Source organism: Salvelinus sp. IW2-2015, linkage group LG15, assembly GCF_002910315.2.
Source record: "Salvelinus sp. IW2-2015 linkage group LG15, ASM291031v2, whole genome shotgun sequence".
NCBI classification, from domain to species: domain Eukaryota; kingdom Metazoa; phylum Chordata; class Actinopteri; order Salmoniformes; family Salmonidae; genus Salvelinus; species Salvelinus sp. IW2-2015.
This window is the reverse complement of record NC_036855.1, coordinates 2,253,092-2,272,992: the sequence shown is the minus strand read 5'-3', so window position 1 is coordinate 2,272,992 and position 19,901 is coordinate 2,253,092. Positions and strand designations below refer to the sequence as shown.

Sequence of the window (19,901 nt, the reverse complement as noted above, 5' to 3'; positions counted from 1 at the left end):
GTACTTCAGATGGAGACCCAGATGGGAGGGAAGCTGCTGGATGAACCAAAGACCCTGAACTTCAAGGACAGCACCCACAACCTGCGCCTCTCTGTCCACGACGTCCCCCACGGACAGTGGAAGAGCAAGCTGCTCGCCAAGTACCAGGTGAGCTCATGGTGAAACTTTAAAGTTGTCATAGACCATGTACACCTTTATTGGTCTGCTCGACTGGTATGGCGATACATGGATTTCAGTGATTGAAAATGACCATGTACATGCAATATATAGTGAATAAAGGGTGTGTGTGTATGTGTGTGTGTGTGTGTGTAGGAGATCCCCTTCTACCAGGTGTGGAGTGGCTGCCAGCGGACCCTTCACTGCACCTTCACCCTGGAGCGGTTCAGCTCCAGCACCACAGAGCTCAGCTGTAAGCTGTGTGTCCGCCAAGTAGAAGGGGAGGGGCAGATCTTTCAGCTCAGCAGCACTTTGTCTGAGGTGAGACTCAAACCTCACACCACCTTTCACTGGATACACTGCACACTCTGTGCGTGTGTGACTCAACTGGCACCCTATTTCATATGTAGTGCGCTACTTTTGACCARGGCTCTGGTCAAAAGTAGTGCACTATAAAGGTTGCCATTTGGGATGCACACTCTGACTATAGCACACTCTGACCTTCTGAGGTAAATCCCAGCACCAACTACACTCCCGACTTCTGAGGTAAAACCCAGCTCGAACTACACTCCGGACCTAGACCATCTCTGACTACACTCCAGACCTAAACCAGCTCTGACTACACTCCAGACCTAGACCATCTCTGACTACACTCCGGACCTAGACCAGCTCTGACTACACTCCAGACCTAAACCAGCTCTGACTACACTCCAGACCTAAACCAGCTCTGACTACACTCCAGATCTAAACCAGCTCTGACTACACTCCAGACCTAAACCATCTCTGACTACACTCCAGACCTAAACCATCTCTGACTACACTCCAGACCTAGGTCCAAATACTATTTGAAATATTTAGAATACTTATTAAGCGTTTGCTTTAGGCTGCCTGGAGTGCAGGATGAGACGAGTTTCCTTGTTTTTCTTTAGGCTGCCTGGAGTGCAGGATGAGACGAGTTTCCTTGTTTGGTTTAGGCTGCCTGGAGTGCAGGATGAGACGAGTTTCCTCGTTTGCTTTAGGCTGCCTGGAGGGCTGATGAGACGAGTTTCCTCGTGTTTGCTTTAGGCTGCCTGGAGGGGCAGGATGAGACGAGTTTCCTCGTTTGCTTTAGGCTGCCTGCGAGGCAGGATGAGACGAGTTTCCTCGTTTGCTTTAGGCTTGGCTTGAGGCCAGGAATGAGACGAGTTTCCTCGTTTGCTTTAGGCTGCCTGGAGGGCAGGATGAGACGAGTTTCCTCGTTTGCTTTTGACTTTCGGTTGGGTTCCATTGTGCCAGGCAAGCTCAATCAAGCCCAGCTGAAGGATTTGTGAGATTGAAAAACAGATTTGTATACCACAATCTGGCTAATATTCTCAACTCCATACCACACTCTGAGTAATATTGTAATCTCAAATCAAATTGTATTGGTCACATACACGTGTTTAGCAGATGTTATTGCGGGTGTAGCAATAAGTAATATCTAACAAGTTCACAACATGTACCTAATACACACATCTAAGTAAAGGAATGGAATGAAGAATATATAAATATATGGACGAGCAATGTCAGAGCGGCATAGACTAAGGTACAGTAGAATGGTATAGAATACAGTACTGTATATRCATATGGGATGAGTAATACAAGATGGGTAATCATCATTAAAGTGACTAGTGATTTCAAGTCCATGTATATAGGCAGCAGCCTCTAATGTGCTAGTGAAGGCTTTTTAACAGTCTGATGGCTTTGAGATAGATGCTGTTWTTCAGTCTTTTTATTTGATTTTTGTTTCACCTTTATTTAACCATGTAAGCTAGTTGAGAACAAGTTCTCATTTACAACTGCGACCTGGCCAAGATAAAGCAAAGCAGTGCGACACAAACAACAACACAGAGTTACACATGGAATAATCAAGCGTATAGTCAATAACACATAGAAAAAAGAGAATGTCTATGTACTGTGTGTGCAAATGGYGTGAGGAGATAAGGCAATAAATAGGCCATAGTAGCGAAGTAATTACAATTTAGCAAATTAACACTGGAGTGATAGATGAGCAGATGGTGATGTGCAAGTAGAAATACTGGTGTGAAAAAGAGCAGAAAAGTAAATAAAAACAATATGGGAATGAGGTAGGTAGWTTACAGATGGRCTATGTACAGCTGCAGCGATCGGTTAGCTGCTCAGATAGCTGATGTTTAAAGTTAGTGAGGGAAATATAAGTCTCCAGATTCAGCGATTTTTGCAATTCGTTCCAATCATTGGCAGCAGAGAACTGGAAAGAAAGGCGGCCAAAAGAGGTGTTGGCTTTGGCGATGACCAGTGAGATATACCTGCTGGAGCGCGTGCTACGGGTGGGTGTTGTTATCGTGACCAATGAGCTGAGATAAGGTGGAGCTTTACCTAGCATACTTATAGATGTCCTGGAGCCAGTGGGTCTGGCAACGAATATGTAGCGAGGGCCAACCGACTAGAGCATACAGGTCGCAGTGGTGGGGGGTATAAGGGGCTTTGGTGACAAATGGATGGCACTCTGATAGACTGCATCCAGTTTGCTGAGTAGAGTATTGGAAGCTATTTTGTAAATGACATCGCCGAAGTTGAGGATCGGTAGGATAGTCAGTTTCACGAGGGTATGTTTGGCGGCGTGAGTGAAGGAGGCTTTGTTGTGAAATAGGAAGCCGATTCTAGATTTAATTTTGGATTGGAGATGTTTAATATGAGTCTGGAAGGAGAGTTTACAGTCTAGCCAGACACCTAGGTATTTGTAGTTGTCCACATATTCTAAGTCAGAACCGTCCAGAGTTGTGATGCTAGTTGGGCGGGCAGGTGCAGGCAGCGAACGGTTGAAAGCATTAATTTGATTTTACTAGCGTTTAAGAGCAGGTAGTTTGCCCCCGGTGATGTGTTGGACAGACCACACCACCCTCTGGTGAATCTGTAAAAGTTTGGGAGGGTCTTAGGTGTCAAGCCACATTTTTTAAGCCACCTGAGGTTGAAGACGCGCTGTTGCGCCTTCTTCACCTCACTGTCTGTGTGGGTGGACCATTTCAGTTTGTCCGTGATATATACGCCGAGGAACTTAAAACCACTACTGTCCCGTCGATGTGGATGGGGGGTGCTCCCTCTGCTGTTTCCTGAAGTCCACGATCATCTCATTTGTTTTGTTGACATTGAGTGAAATGTTATTTTCCTGGCACCACACTCCCAGAGCCCTCACCACGTCCTTGTAGGCTGTCTCGTCATTGTTGGTAATCAAGCCTACTACCTGTTGTGTCATCAGCAAACTTGATGATTGAGTTGGAGGTGTGCTTGGCCACACAGTCATGGGTGAACAAGGAGTACAGGAGGGGGYTGAGCATGCACCCTTGTGGGGCCCCAGTGTTGAGGATCAGCGAAGTGGAGGTGTTGTTTCCTACCTTCACCACTTCGGGCGGCCCATCAGGAAGTCCAGGACCCAGTTGCACAGGGCGGGGTTCAGACCCAGGGCCTCGAGCTTAATGATGAGCTTGGAGGGAACTATGGTGTTGAATGCTGAGCTGTAGTCTATGAACAGCATTCTTACATGGGTGTTCCTCTTGTCCAGATGGGATAGGGCAGTGTGCAGTGTGATGGCGATTGCATAGCCTGTGGATCTATTGGGGCGGTAAGCAAATTGAAGTGGGTCTATGATGACAGGTAAGGTAGAGGTGATGTGATCATTGACTAGCCTCTCAAAGCACTCCATGTTGACAGAAGTGAGTGCTACAGGGCAATAGTCATTTAGTTCAGTTACCTTTGCTTTCTTGGGTACAGGAACAATGGTGGCCATCTTGAAGCATGTGGGGACAGCAGACTGGGATAAGGACAGATTTAATATGTCTGTAAATACACCAGCCAGCTGGTCTGCACATGCTCTGGGGACGTGGCTAGAGATGCCGTCTGGGCCGGCAGCCTTGCGAGGGTTAACACGCTTAAATGTCTTRCTCACATCGGCCAGGAGAGCCTGAAGGAGAAGGAGAGCCCACGTTTCTTGGTAGTGGGCCACGTCGGTGGCACTGTGTTAACCTCAAAGTGGGCAAAGAAGTTGTTTAGCTTGTCTGGAAGCAAGACGTCGGTGTCCGCGACGTGGCTTGTTTTCCTTTTGTAGTCCGTGATTGTCTGTAGACCCTGCCACATACGTCTTGTGTCTGAGCCGTTGAATTGCGACTCCACTTTGTCTCTATACTGGCATTTTGCCTGTTTGATTGCCTTGCGGAGGAAATTTTTAAATAACTTTCTTTTTTTTAAACGTAACCTTTATTTAACTAGGCACATTTTTATTTACATTGGCGGCCTACCCCGGCCAAACCCCTACGACACTGGGCCAATTGTGTGCCGCCCTATGGGACAAACTACACTGTTTGTATTCTGACATATTCCCAGTCACCTTGCCATGGTTAAATGTGGTCGTTCACTCTTTTAGTTTTGCGCGAATGCTGCCATCTATCCATGGTTTCTGGTTAGGGTAGGTTTTAATAGTCACGTTGGGTACAGCATCTCCTATACACTTTTTCACCGTATCAGTATATTCGTCGATATTGTTCTCGGGAGCTACCTGGAACATATCCCAGTCCGTGTGATCAAAACAGTCTTGAAGCATGGATTCCGATTGGTCAGACCAGCGTTGAATAGTCCTTAGCACGGGTACTTCCTATTTGAGTTTCTGCCTATAGGAAGGGAGGAGCAAAATGGAGTCGTGGTCAGATTTGCCGAAAGGAGGGCAGGGGAGGGCTTAGTAGGCATTCCAAAAGTTGGAGTAGCAGTGCGAGTGTTTTAGCAGCATGAGTACTACAGTCGATGTGTTGATAGAACTTCGGCAGCCTAGTCCTCAAATTCGCTTTATTAAAATYCCCAGCTACAATAAATGCAACCTCAGGATATGTGGTTTCCAGTTTGCATAAAGTCCAGTGAAGTTCTTTGAGGGCCGTCGTGGTATCGGCTTGAGGKGGGATATACAYGGCCATGACTATAACCAAAKAAAATTATCTTGGGAGATAATACAGTCAGCATTTGATGGTGAGGTATTCTAAGTCGGGTGAACAAAAGGACTTGAGTTCCTGTATGTTATCACAATTACACCATGAGTCGTTAATCATGAACCATACACCCCCGCCCTTCTTCTTCCCGGAGAGATATTTATTCCTGTCTGTGCRATGAACTGACAACCCAACTGGCTGGACCGACTCAGACAGTATATCCCGAGAGAGCCATGTTTCCGTGAAACAGAGTATGTTACAATCCCTGATGTCTCTCTGGAAGGAGATCCTCGCCCTGAGCTCGTCTACTTTATTGGCCAGAGACTGAACATTAGCAAGTATTATACTCTGAAGCGGTGGGTGGTGTGTGCGCCTCCTAAGTTGGATAATGTAAGAAATAATAAATAAAAAAACAAAGTACTGCAAAGTTTCCTAAGAGCTAGAAGCAAGGCAGCCCTCTCTGTCAGCGCCATTGTCATCTCCATACCACAGTCTGGGTAATATTGGCATCTCCATACCACACTCTCTGACATTGACCTTTGCCAGAGAAAAGAGACTTCCATGAAAAGATGGTCACATACTGATCTTCTACTAAGAGAAAGTAGCTAACCAAATTTTTACTTTAAATAGACAGTCCAGGACTGGCACACTCTAACATTTTTTAAAACATTTATCTACAGAAGTTTAGGGTAGACGCTACTGGACTTTCAGCACTTTGATTTTCCTGCGGTGTCAAAACAGGGACAACCATGTAGCCGTGTCGTGTGAAAGCATTGTGGATTGTGCCTATTCTTTTTGCTGGAAGCTTTTTGAACCTCTTATCAATTGCACTTCATTCAAAAAAAATTCAGCTGTCAATGAAATAGAATTATGTTTTTCTTAAACAGATAACATTATTGCTAATACTACAGTAATGTCCACAAAACACTAGTCATTATAGTATATACTACACTTTTTACTATAGTAATACTACAGTATTTATAGTATAGTACACTTTGCTACACTGTCGTGTTTTTGTGGACATGACTGTAGTATTCTGTCGTGACGTTGGATTGATTCATGTAACGACTGCTGTTCATCGAATGATTAACTGTTTATAATTACGTACGTGATTAAAAGAATCAGGTAATTATTAACTCAGTAACCTGGGGCACCATGGGAAAGTTTGGCTTTATTGAGTTTCTATTTCCCAAATTAACTCAAAGAATATCGATTTTACAACAGTCGCTAATTAATTAATTTCCTCTACAGTCTCATTCTGAACGTTTTATAATCCGGGAATCTGAACAAACCCGAGTCCCACTAAATAAGTCTCTACCACACCATTTGAGTTGATTATTTATTTACTAACAAGCTAAAATTATAATATAAGATACAGATACACAAACACACAGTCTAGGCTATTGATTAGAACTTAGTACAATGAAACAGGTCCCTAGCGGGCCAACACAATATGAMACGTGTTAAACAAAATGGGGATTTAAAAAGAGAGAAAGMGAGAGTGCAAGAGAGAAAAGCACACTTGGGTACAATTGTAAACTATGCTTAGTTTAACCCTAACCTTGCCCCGAACTGCTGCTCTTATGGGTCAGAATATAATGACGTAATTACGTGTCGAAGGTYTCCGATGGTGTATCTCCTCGTGGACCGAGTTATGACTTCTCCTCTGATGGCAACATTTCTGTTGTTACCAGGTGTAACTCTCTGGATTGTCCACACAATGTCAGTGTCCTTTCTCGTAGTGGTTGGTTTCCTCGCCCTTGTTCTGAAAGGAGTCTTCTGAGTGTAACCGATGTGAAATGGCTATCTAGTTAGAGGTGGTGCGCGCTAATAGCCTTTCAATCRGGGACGTCACATGCTCTGAGACCTTGAAGTAGTGGTTCCCCTTGCTTTGCAAGGGCCGCGGCTTTAGTGGAGCGATGGGTAACGATGCTTCGTGGATGACTGTTGTTGATGTGTGCAGAAGGTCCCTGGTTCGCGCCCGGGTCGGGGCGAGGGGACGGACTAAAGTTAAACTGTTACATGAGGACAGCCAGCCGTGTAGCTCAGGGCTCCAGTGTAGGAATGAAAGCAGTGTAGACACGATTCCTTGGAGAGAATAACCAGGTGGTCGTGCTTGAATTCACCCTCTTAGACGCAGCTCCTCATCCGTAGCATAGATTGTTAAAAGGTTCCTTTGTCTTCTTGAACGTCGTGTTGTGGTTGCTGACGACTCAGACCTTGGCTGCAGCGCTTGGTCACCTAGTCATGATGTTAATTCTTAAYTCACATGTTGTAGACMCTCGGGTCAGAAATGGGCGTTTCCGCMTTCMGRGCAAGTTYTCTGGGCGTAACTAGTTACGAGGCWAGGTCTRGATTTTACTCCGACCCAATTTAGACAACTAACTTCACATTTCATCTTTAAAAAAACATTCTCTTTGATCTGGACATTTTCCACACAGTGTACCGTATGCAAACATCAGGTAAATATTCAAGTTGCAATGTTTTCGTTATAACGTTATCATTTAACGTTTAATAACAGATCAAAAACGACATTCATTTTCATATTCCATCTATCGTCATTACTACCATTTTGGCTGACGAAACATATTGTCCCAAAGTCCATTTATTGCATGTTTCTGTTCTGAGGTAGGTTCTTCATAGGCCCATCATACATTCCATTCCTCCACAGTGAGAGGACAAAGAGATGTTTTCTGCTGCCTTAAGATTTACAATGGGCGTGAGGTGTCATAAACCCCCACCTCCATACCTCTCTATCTCTCCCCCTCTAGTGGGTGAGATGTCTCTTGTAGGAGTGTGGTCAATGGTAACCTGACCCGAACAGGCCAGTCATGACAATTCACTGTAGTGTTTTTGTGGACATGACTGTCGGATACTGTAGAGCATTCACTGTAGTGTTTTTGTGGACATGACTGTCGGATGCTGTAGAGCATTCACTGTAGTGTTTTTTCTGAAGTTTACTATATTAATCACCACTACAGTCATGTCCACAAAAACACCACAGTGAATACTAAATAAAATACAAATGAAAAACTATGTTTTTAATGTCACATACACAAGWTAGGTGCAGTGAAATGTGTTGTTTTACAGGGTATGTTTTTCAGCCATAGTACAGCAAATTTAAGTGCCTTTCACAAGGACACATCAACAGAGTTTTAACCTTGTCGGTTCTGGAATTCRAACCAGCGACCTTTCGATGACAGGACCAATGCTCTAACCTCAAGGCTACCTTCCTGCCCTACAGTCATGCTACAGTCATGTCCACAAAAATACTACAGTAAATACTATAGTATATCAATATAGTAATACTACATTATTTCAACCATAGTATACTATAGTATTTTTTCATATGGGTTGTCAGTCTAAATTCTAGCATAGAAGCAGACACCACCTGTAGAGAGACGAGAGTTGAGATGTTGATGAGGGTATATTCTTAATATCTTAATATCTATGTTGAGGGCCCGTTAGTGTGACTATGAGGGGTTGGATGTACAGTGCCGTGAAAARGTTTTTGCCTCCTTTCTGATTTTCAAAATTGTTGCATATTTTTTATATTTAATGTTATCAAATCTTCAACAAAACCTAATATTAGATAAAGGGAACCTGAGTTTACAAATAACTAAAACAAATTATACTTATTTTATTTAWTTAATGAACAATTTAATCTGCTGTTGTCCACTATTGACCCCGTCTGCTGTTAACTTCCCTCTTGTATTACTTGYGCTGGTGTCTGCCTGCTTTTCTGTCGCTGTGTAAAAGCCCATGTGTGGTCCAGGCTGGGTATCAAACAAAGCTATTTTGATCAATCTGCTTGTCTTTCAGAAAGCGTAAGAAATGCTGTTTCACTAAGAGCTAAGTAGACTTGTAATACAAATCATTTGTATCAACAGAGTTTATTTTCCATTTCATATCAATGATCCCTTTTCTTTTTTAGTAGAATTGCTGTTTTGGCAGTTAGGGGAAAGAGCAGAGCTATGGGACGGGTTCTCTTTGTTTGTTATTGGAATTCATCAGGAAAAGCATTTATAATCAGGCAGAGCGGCCAACTGGGATGAAAACAGGAATTATGGGACAATTCCTCCCAGTAAGACATGCAATGTTATATGTGTTTGTGCGTGCGTGCTTGTGTACTTGTAAGTGTGTGAGAAAGAGAGAGAACAACCAGCCAGATGCAGTATAAAGAGGCTTCAGTGGAGAACAGGCACCATTTTTGGAGAGGAACTGATGTAGGAGGAGGAGGAGGAGGAGGAGGAGGAGGAGGGGGAGGAGGAGACACCCTAGCATGTTCACAAGGGTAGTTATTTAACATATTTATTATTCCCTGCTTTGAAATGCCCGCTGTGGGGCTTTTCTATTCGCCTGCTGTTTGAGTACAGTATCAGCCAGCACACTCACACCGTCCGAGCACCATCACATATCAACACTACTCACAACACACTCACACACACACATCCACACATTCACACACACTCACACACACATCCACACATCCACACACACTCACACACACACATCCACACATACTCACACACCTTCGCACGGATGCACTCACTCACCCACGCACACACCCACAGACGTATACACACACACAAACAAACACACACATACATTCATGTTTCATACACATCACAACTGCTGCTACCAGATTTACTATTGCTAATATTGCACAGTTTAAGGACTTGCCCCCCCCTAATCCCCCCTTTCTCTGATACATGTCTAAATATTGGACAATAAATTGTGCCTTCCTGTATTAAATGCTAAAATGTTTATTATATTCTACTGCCGTGTCTCTTTTATCATTAGAGGTTGAAGCAGAGAAGCTGCCGTAGCCCTATTGCATTTGTTCCCGTTCGTTATCGTTATTATTATGTTCCTTTTTCTGCCATTTTGGTGAAAATATTCCCATTTCCATGAGATGAAAAGGCCCAGGACTGTGCGATTTAGCAACTTGGTAAAGGCCCAAGGGCCACACCCTATAATGCAATACCATGCCAATTGGCCACATGGTGGTGGTATAACAAGTGATTGAAAATGCTAACTTTGTAAGGTCAGCCACGCACCCCGTGTGATCTAGAGTAATGACATTCAGTCCGTAGGCACCGAATGACCAATATTTGCCAAACTTGATATATGGCATCTATGGACCAAGGTCTGTAAATGCACTATACTGCAGACTAGTACGTCAAACACCATGGCCATAACTGACCAATAAACATTCACGTGGGTGTGGTCTGTCACATATATGCATATAAATCAGTCACGGATAAACACTGTCAAGGCTTAACATATGCAAGCACATTCATATCGACCACACAGTGACGATATAACAGGCACATTTTTATATATCTTCATCTGTCTGACTCTGAGTGATGGAATTTGGCACACGTGCTCAAGGATATGAGTCTAGCTAACCTGTAAAATATGGTTGAGGTTGGCCACATTGTGGCGCTGTTGGACAGGAAAAAACATGAATATGTGAACACCTGCTCTTCGAACATCTCAGTCCAAAATAATGGGCATTAATATGGAGTTATAACAGCCTCCACTCTTCTGGGGAGGCTTTCCACTAGATGTTGAAGCATTGCTACGGGGACTTCCATTCAGCCACGAACATTAGTGAGGTCGGGCACTGATGTGGGGCACTGATGTGGGGCGATTGCAGTCGACGTTCCAATTCATTCCAAAGGTGTTTGATGGGGTTGAGGTCAGGGCTCTGTGCAGGCCAGTCAAGTTCTTCCACACAAACCATTTCTGTATGGACCTCGCTTTGTGCATGGGACATTGACATGTTGAAACAGGAAAGGGCCTTCCCCAAACGGTTGCCACAAAGTTGGAAGTATAGAATCGTCTAGAACGTCATTGTAGGCTGTAGTGTTAAGATTTCCCTTCACTGGAACTAAGGGGCCTAGCCAAACCATGAAAAACAGCCCCAGACAATTATTCCTCCTCCACCAAACTTTACAGTCGGCACCATGTATTCGGGCAGGTAGCGTTCTCCTGGAATCCGACAAACCCAGATTTGTCCATTGGAATGCCAGATGGTAAAGCGTGATTCATCACTCCAGAGAACGCATTTCCACTGCTCCAGAGTCCAATGCGGCGATCTTTACACCACTCCAGCCGGAGCTTGGCATTGCACATGGTGATCTTAGGCTTGTATGTGGCTGCTCGGGCCATGGAAACCCATTTCAAGAAGCTCCCGACAAACAGTTCTTGTGCTGATGCTGCTTCCAGACGCAGTTTGGAACTCTGTAGTGAGTGAAGCGACCGAGGACAGACGATTTTTACGCGCTACACGCTTCAGCACTCAGCGGTCTCATTCTGTGAGCTTGTGTTGCCTACCGTTGTTGCTCCTAGACGTTTCCACTTCACAATAACAGCACTTCCAGTTTTTGCAGGGCAGAAATTTGACGAACTGACTTGTTTGAAAGGTGGTATCCTATGACGGTGCCATGTTGTAAGTCACAGAGCTTTTCAGTAAGGCCATTCTACTGCCAATGTTTGTCTATGGAGATTGCATTGCTGTGTGCACATTTCTTTACACCCGTCAGCAATGGGTGTGGCTGAAATAGCCGAATCCACTAATTTGAACAAATTTTAGGGGTGTTCACATACTTTTGTATATATAGTGTACCAAATCTGGTTCAGCAGTTCTGGAGAAGACGTTTAACGTAGTCAACATCATTGAAAAATTGTCCAAAATACATCAAAAGCAAATAATATTGCATGATCAGTTTGATTTTGAGTTCTGATATTTGGCAAGCTTAGTAAGAAGTACTGTAATTCATTCTAGGGCAGTGTCACCAATTTGTCCTGATGGTTTCATAGTTGGCACACAGCTGAACCTCGGCAACACTGCTTGCAGCTTTAATTTCTTATTCTTGTTGCATTGTCGAGTGGAAACCTGCAAGTAAGCATTTCATTGGATGATAAATACCATGTGGTCCATTGTGGCTCAGTTAGTAGTGCATGGTGCTTGCAACGCCAGGGTTGTGTGTTTGATTCCCATGGGGGACTACGTAGGAAAATGTATGCACTCACTACTGTAAGTCGCTCTGGATAAGAGTGTCTGCTAAAGTAATGTAAACTTAAAACACACACAGTTGTATTGTTCTTCTATCCTCATGGGGACCTAAAATGTATTTCCATTCAAAATTATATTTTCCCTAAGCCTAACCCAATCATCTTACCTTAACACGTAACCCTAAACCTAACTCCTAACCCTAAAGATAACCAGTAAACCCTAATTGCAACCCTAAACCCCACCCCTAAGCTTAAAATAACCTTTGTCTTCATGGGGACATGTTGTTTAACTATCCTTGTGGGGACTTTGGGGGATTTTAGATCCCCAAAAGCATAGAAGACCCCCCCCCCCCCTGCCGCCGCCACTCAGCCCTGTCATCACACAGCTAACACTCTTTGTTTGTATGTCTGTCTGTTCTCCATCTCAGGACACCCAGAACATCGACACGTCTCTCATGGACCCGGCTAGCAACATCACCACCCTGGTTGGGCTCAACGCCTTCCGTATCCCCCTCTCCATCAGACAGAAGCTCTGTGGCAGCCTTGACGCGCCCCAGACCAGAGGATCCAATGACTGGAGGATGCTGGCCCACAAACTCAACCTGGACAGGTCAGAGGGAACACCCCAGCACATACAGCGCCTTCAGGAAGTATTCACACCCCGTGACTTATTCCACATTTTGTTGTGTTGCAGCCTGAATTTAAAATGTATTAAACTGAGATGTTGTCACTGGCCTACTTTACCCCATATTGTCAACGTGGAATTATGTTTTTACAAATTTTTACAAATGAATTCAAAATTAAAAGCTGAAATGCCTTGAGTCAATAAATATTCAACCCCTTTGTTATGGCAAGCCTAAATAAGTTCAGGAGTAAAAATTTGCTTAAAAGTCACATAAGTTGTATGGACTCACTGTGTGCAAAAATATGTGTTTAACATGATTTTTGAATGACTACCTCATCTATGTACCATACACATACACTTATCTGTAAGGTCCCTCAGTCTAGCAGTGAATTTCAAACACAGATTCAACCACAAACAGGGAGGTTTTCCAATGCCTCGCGAAGAACGGCACCTATTGGTAGATGGGTAACAATAAAGAAGGCAGACATTGAATATCCATTTGAGCATGGTGAGGTCATTAATTACACTTTGGATGGTGTATCAATACACCCAGTGACTACAAAGATACAGGAAACTACAATGTTGTTGATCCATCATCAGTTGTTACTCCACAATACTAACCTAAATCACAGAGTGAAAAGAAGGAAGCCTGGATAGAATAAAAATATTCCAAAACATGCATCCTGTTTACATTAGGGCTGCGATCTGACAACAGCCAGTGAAAGTGCAGGGCGCCAAATTCAAACAACAGAAATCTCATAATTAAAATTCCTCAAACATACAAGTATCTTATACCATTTTAAAGGTAATCTTGTTGTTAATCCCACCACAGTATCCGATTTCAAAAAGGCTTTACAGCTAAAGCACCACAAACGATTATGTTAGGTCACCGCCAAATCACAGAAAAACACAGCCATTTTTCCAGCCAAAGACAGGAGTCACAAAAAGCAGAAATAGAGATAAAATTAATCACTAACCTTTGATGATCTTCATCAGATGACACTCATAGGACTTCATGTTACACAATACATGTATGTTTTGTTCGGTAAAGTTCATATTTATATAAAAAAATCTCAGTTTACATTGGCGCGTTATGTTCAGTAGTTCCTAAAACATCCGGTGATTTTGCAGAGAGCCACATCAATTTCCAGAAATACTCATAATAAACGTTGATCAAAGATCAAGTGTTGTACATGGAATTTTAGATCCACTTCTCCTTAATGCAACCGCTGTGTCAGATTTCAAAAAAGCTTTACGGAAAAAGCAAACCATGCAATAATCTGAGGTTGGCGCTCAGAGCCCAATCAAGACAAAAATATATCCGCCATATTGTATAGTCAACAGAAGTCAGAAATAACATTATAAATATTCACTTACCTTTAATGATCTTCATCAGAATGCACTCCCAGGAATCCCAGTTCCACAATAAATGTTTGATTTGTTCGGTAATGTCCATCATTTATGTCCAAATAGCTACTTTTGTTAGCGCGTTTGGTAAACAAATCCAAAGTCACGAAGCGCGTTCACTAAAAGCAGACGAACTGTCAAAAAGTTCTGTAACAGTCGGTAGAAACATGTCAAACGATGTATTGAATCAATCTTTAGGATGTTTTTAACATAAATCTTCAATAATGTTCCAACCGGAGAATTCCTTTGTCTTCAGAAATGCTATAGAACAGAGCTCGCTCTCACATGAACGCGCATGGTCAGCGCATGTTCAGGTCATGGTAGACCTTACTCAATCCCCTCTCATTTGGCCCCACTTCACAGTAGAAGCATCAGACAAGGTTCTAAAGACTGTTGACATCTAGTGGAAGCCTTAGGAAGTGCAAAATTACCCATATCCCACTGTGTATTCAATAGGCGATGAGTTGAAAACCTACAACCTCAGATTTCCCACTTCCTGGTTGGATTTTTTCTCAGGTTTTTGCCTGCCATATGAGTTCTGTTTTACTCACAGACATCATTCAAACAGTTTTAGAAACTTCAGAGTGTTTTCTATCCAAATAGACTAATAATATGGATATATTAGCAACTGGGACTGAGGAGCAGGCAGTTTACTCTGGGCACCTCTGGGCACCTTTTCATCCAAGCTACTCAATACTGCCCCTGCAGCCATAAGAAGTTTTAAGGCACTAAAGTAAAATTGCTAAGATATTGACTTTATGTCCTGAATACAAAGTGTTATGTTTGGGTCAAAGCCAACACAACACATCACTGAGTACCAGTCATCATATTTTCAAGTATGGTGGTGGCTGCATCATGTTATGGGTATGTTTGTTATCGGCAATGACTAGGGAGTTTTTTAGGATGAAAGGAAACGGAATAGAGCTAAGCACAGGCAAAATCCTAGAGAGAAACCTGGTTCAATCTGCTTTCCAACAGATACTGGGAGACAAATTCACCTTTCATTAGGACAATAACCTAAAACATAAGGCAACATATACACCGGAGTTGTTTACCAAGACGACATTGAATGTTCCTGAGTGGCGTAGTTACAATTTTGACTTAAATCGGCTTGAAAATCTTTGGCACGACTTGAAAATGTCCGTTCAAAAATTATTAACAACTTGACAGAGCTTGAAGAATTAAAGAAATGATGATATGCAAATATTGTACAATCTAGGTGTGCTATGCCCTTAAAGACAACGACTCACAGCTGTAATCGCAGGTGATTCTAACATGTATTGACTCAGGGGTGTGGATACTTATGTAAATGATATATTTCTGGATTTCATTTTCAATAAATTTCAATTCAGGCTGTAACACAACAAAATGTGGAATATGTCAAGGGGTATGAATACTTTCTGAAGGCACTGTACATACATACAGCTTCCCATCCCCCAATCCTAACCTTAACCTTTATTGGGGGAAATGCAAAACTGACCCAAGATCAGTGTCTAGGGGCAACTTCACCCTACACCCTTGCACACCACCTTATAAATGCACACAATGATGTCACATCCTCACCACCTACCCCATCCATAATTGTGGTGATCCTTGCCTATGTAGGCAAGCTATGACTGTCCTCGAGTGGGTTAACCAGATTTGAAGCAGTGGTTAGCAAGACTTCAGACATAGACCCATTTTTATCACCAAGATACATTTTTAGATTAAGACAGCTGACACACAAGTGGATGGAGAGAGTGAGACAAGCGAGCAACAGAAGATGAGGAAGGGAGGGAGGAAGGGAGGGAGAGAAGGCAGAAGCGGGGTCCTAAAGTCAAGCCTCTCCCCCCTCCTCTCTGACTGTGCACTGGGGGGGAAGGCAGAGGCTGCTTAAGTTAGTTCACGTCTAAGCATCCTCCTCCTCATCCTTAAGTTAGTTAACGTCGAAGCAGGAGCATCCTCATCCTGAAGTTAGTTAACATCTACAGCAGGAGCATCCTCATCCTTAAGTTAGTTAACGTCTAAGCAGGAGCACCTCATCCTTAAGTTAGTTATCGTCTAAGCAGGAGCAGCCTCCTCCTTAAGTTAGTTAACGGTCTAAGCAGGAGCAGCCTCACCTTAAGTTAGTTAACGTCTAAGCAGGAGCAGCCTCATCTAAGTTAGTTATCGTCTAAGCAGGAGCATCCTCATCCTTAAGTTAGTTAACGTCTAAGCAGGAGCAGCCTCATCCTTTAGTTAGTTAACGTCTAAGCAGGAGCAGCCTCATCCTGAAGTTAGTTAACATCTAAGCAGGAGCATCCTCATCCTTAAGTTAGTTAACGTCTAAGCAGGAGCATCCTCATCCTTAAGTTAGTTATCGTCTAAGCAGGAGCATCCTCATCCTGAAGTTAGTTAACATCTAAGCAGGAGCATCCTCATCCTTAAGTTAGTTAACGTCTAAGCAGGAGCATCCTCATCCTAAGTTAGTTATCGTCTAAGCAGGAGCATCCTCATCCTTAAGTTAGTTAACGTCTAAGCAGGAGCATCCTCATCCTTAAGTTAGTTAACGTCTAAGCAGGAGCAGCCTCATCCTTAAGTTAGTTAACGTCTAAGCAGGAGCATCCTCATCCTTAAGTTAGTTAACGTCTAAGCAGGGAGCATCCTCATCCTTAGTTAGTATCGTCTAAGCAGGAGCATCCTCATCCTTAAGTTAGGTTAACGTCTAGCAGGAGCATCCTCATCCTTAAGTTAGTTAACGTCTAAGCAGGAGCAGCCTCATCCTTAAGTTAGTTAACGTCTAAGCAGGAGCAGCCTCATCCTGAAGCAGAGGCGTGGAGAGAGAACCACTCTAAAGATGGCTGCATTATGGTGTTGGACATGACAGCCTGTTTTTTTTACCACAAAGGTGTCTCTTGTTGTCTCTCAGGTATCTGAACTATTTTGCCACCAAGTCCAGTCCCACAGGGGTGATCTTGGACCTGTGGGAGGCCCAACACTTCCCAGACGGGAACCTCAACAGACTGGCTGCCGTGCTGGAGGAGATGGGTCGCCACGACAGCCTGCTCCCATGACGACGGAGCACTGACACCCGAGGACCGGACCAGGGACCATCTGAGTGTGTCTGAGTCACGGACACCGACGGACACAAATAGACCAGCGCACAGACAGACAATGTCCTGACTGTCACCCATGGCAATGGTCGGGACAAAAAAACACGTGTGGGTGGGAGAAATTAGTGAGCAAAAAGACCTTGTTGTTGATGTGTGATCCGAGTCGTTCTCTTTGCTGTGATTATTTTGTATTGGGGGACAACAGAAAGAAAACAAATCCTGGAGATCCCATTGTTATCCTTGGCTGTGCGTTCCTTGGTACAGTCTGCTTTTCTTTATACAGTTTCCTAGGAAACGGTCTATTCTGCTGTCCATATATGTGGATGATTTCCTACTTCAGACTTTACTAACGTATGTAGGCTACTCAGTGACTGTCGCTCAGTCAGAATAGGGAGACAGACAGGGAGCGAAAAGGGACAAGTATTGAAGTGGAGTCCTTGGAATAATGTAGTTATGCGATATGGAGAACCGAATGCAGTCCATTTTATCCGCACCACCAATACTACCCATACATTGGTTCTGTTGATTACATTTAGCTTGTGTTGATTTCCCTAAATATGTTTAATCATGATTTTAATTTCAGGATTCAAGGTGTGGTGAAGAAACTCTTATGTCTTTCTACCCTTTTGTCTAATTTGTTTCATTGTGGTTTTGTTGATCTCTAGCGCCATCCTGTGGCCTTTGGAAAAATAACAACATCTATCTTATAATCGCGTCTGAACCGTGTAAATACATGAATAACAAGTACATTCTAATGGCATTATACTATTGCTTTATTGTTAATCATTATTCATTTGTATTGTGATTTATTTTCAGTTAGAGCTGTGAACTGTAGGGAGGGGGCTAGCTAACACATTAGCTTTGTTGTTCGAAATTGCCTATTTTGCAGAACAACTGTGCATTTGAGCACTGGCCGCTTTTGTTGGGGATAGATGTGCAGAGAATTATTGAGGTCAAGCATATCCGGGTCTTACTGATAGAGAATAAAGTGGGTGTGGGTGGGGACTGGAGTACAGTGAAGTTGCCCCTAGACGCAGATCTTGGGTCAGTTTTGCATTTCCCCTACTAATCGTTAAGATTATGATTGGAGGAGTCAAAGCTGTACCTATGGGGAAACTTCACCCTGGAGCGGGTGGGACTGCCTGTTTCTGCTCTGGAGTTACACCATATCAAACTGATCTGAGACCAGAGCGGAGAGGCCAATACCATAATATGGAGAAAAGATGCAATGAAATGTGGACATAAAAGCCTCAGTTGCTTTAAGTTGGACTGCCTTATTTTCCCAACTTATACAGGTACATAGTTGAATATGGCAACGGCTTTGACTAGCTATGTTCTACATTCTGTCCTTCATTATCTCACTTGATGTCATTCAGAAGAGGAGTTTGATTTTGGTTTCAAAGAAAATAAAAAATCTTTACCATAGAATAACTAGTTTGGCATGACAATGAGTTGATTTGATAGCATACAAAGATCTGGGACCAGGCTATAGAATAACATACATGCAATGACTACATACAACTTTCAAATATCAATATAGGTGTTAGATAATAGTCTGTCCCACATCGTATTACGATACTTACAGTATGCATTTCTTCAATGTCAAAATGTGGGGGTCAAAACAACTCTAGAATGGAAGACAAAGCTGCATATTAAGCTGTTTGTGTAGACGTGGAAAAGCTGCTTAGCTATAGCATAGACAAAGTTTCAGGAAGGTAAAATAGAAGCCAATACTTTCGTTTCATAACAAACTGAACCGTGAATAAGTGGACTACAGGGACGCAGAGTATCATAGTTTGAAAAGCGCTCACACTTGCCTCCTGTTTCAAAATGTCCACATTGCCATATATGGCCATATGTTCCACAACGCATCAACAGGGTGAATGCCGAAATAATTAAAAAGGGATATTTTTCATGTAGAAAGAAAAGAGTGCATGTTGACCAACAAAGTGAAATATACAACACAGGGATGTTAATGTGACAGCCTGCGTTAGAAGATATCAAAGTATGTAAATGTTTTATGATGTACAGAATACCACTGTCAAATACATGTTTGGCTGTTTCAGTACAGTATATAAAAAGAGCAGTACAGTTACATACTAGGTTGTATGTTTACCAGTTTGGTTTATTTTGTTTTCGGTAAAAGCTGTGTCTACTATGCAAACTTGGCATCCTTTACAAACAAATGATATTATTAATAGAGCTGTGCTAGTAAGTGCATTTTATTTTGTTATCTGGATAAAAATGATTAATGATATAATTTGTGTTAGTGTAGTGAGGTTGTCGTCCACTCTAGTTTGGCTTCATGACACCGCCGCTGACTCTCCCAAAACGCTTGCATCTCCTCAGTTTCTGTACAAAGTGTAAGAAAGAATTTTTAAGACTGTTAATAAATTATATTTATAAGCAATGCTGAAAATGAGTACTGATGTGGTCTTATGTTAATGCATGAGCTAGTTTAGCTCTGGTCCAGGGCGTTAGTGTACATTCCTTCACAACTAATATTATTAGTGGAGGAATGTGCCCTGGACCTAACGCCATGGACCAGAGCTAGAGTGAGTCCTACATTAGGCCAAACACATCATTGAAGTAAGCCATATTGCCCGGTGTTCAGCAACATATTACAATGCGAAGATCGACCAAAGTATG

General features: G+C 42.9%; 1 protein-coding gene across 1 annotated transcript in view; it reads left to right on the top strand.

Annotated features, from left to right (window-relative positions):
* The window catches only part of unc5ca (unc-5 netrin receptor Ca), a 160,252-nt gene extending 140,581 nt beyond the window's left edge, over positions 1-19,671 (top strand). Inside the window, 5 exon segments of the mRNA XM_024147511.2 lie at positions 10-147; positions 313-477; positions 12,578-12,759; positions 17,069-17,199; positions 17,202-19,671. Of these exon segments, the coding sequence (XP_024003279.2) occupies positions 10-147; positions 313-477; positions 12,578-12,759; positions 17,069-17,199; positions 17,202-17,227 (642 nt within the window). The 3' untranslated portion in view covers positions 17,228-19,671.
* The last annotated feature ends 230 nt before the right edge of the window (positions 19,672-19,901 follow it).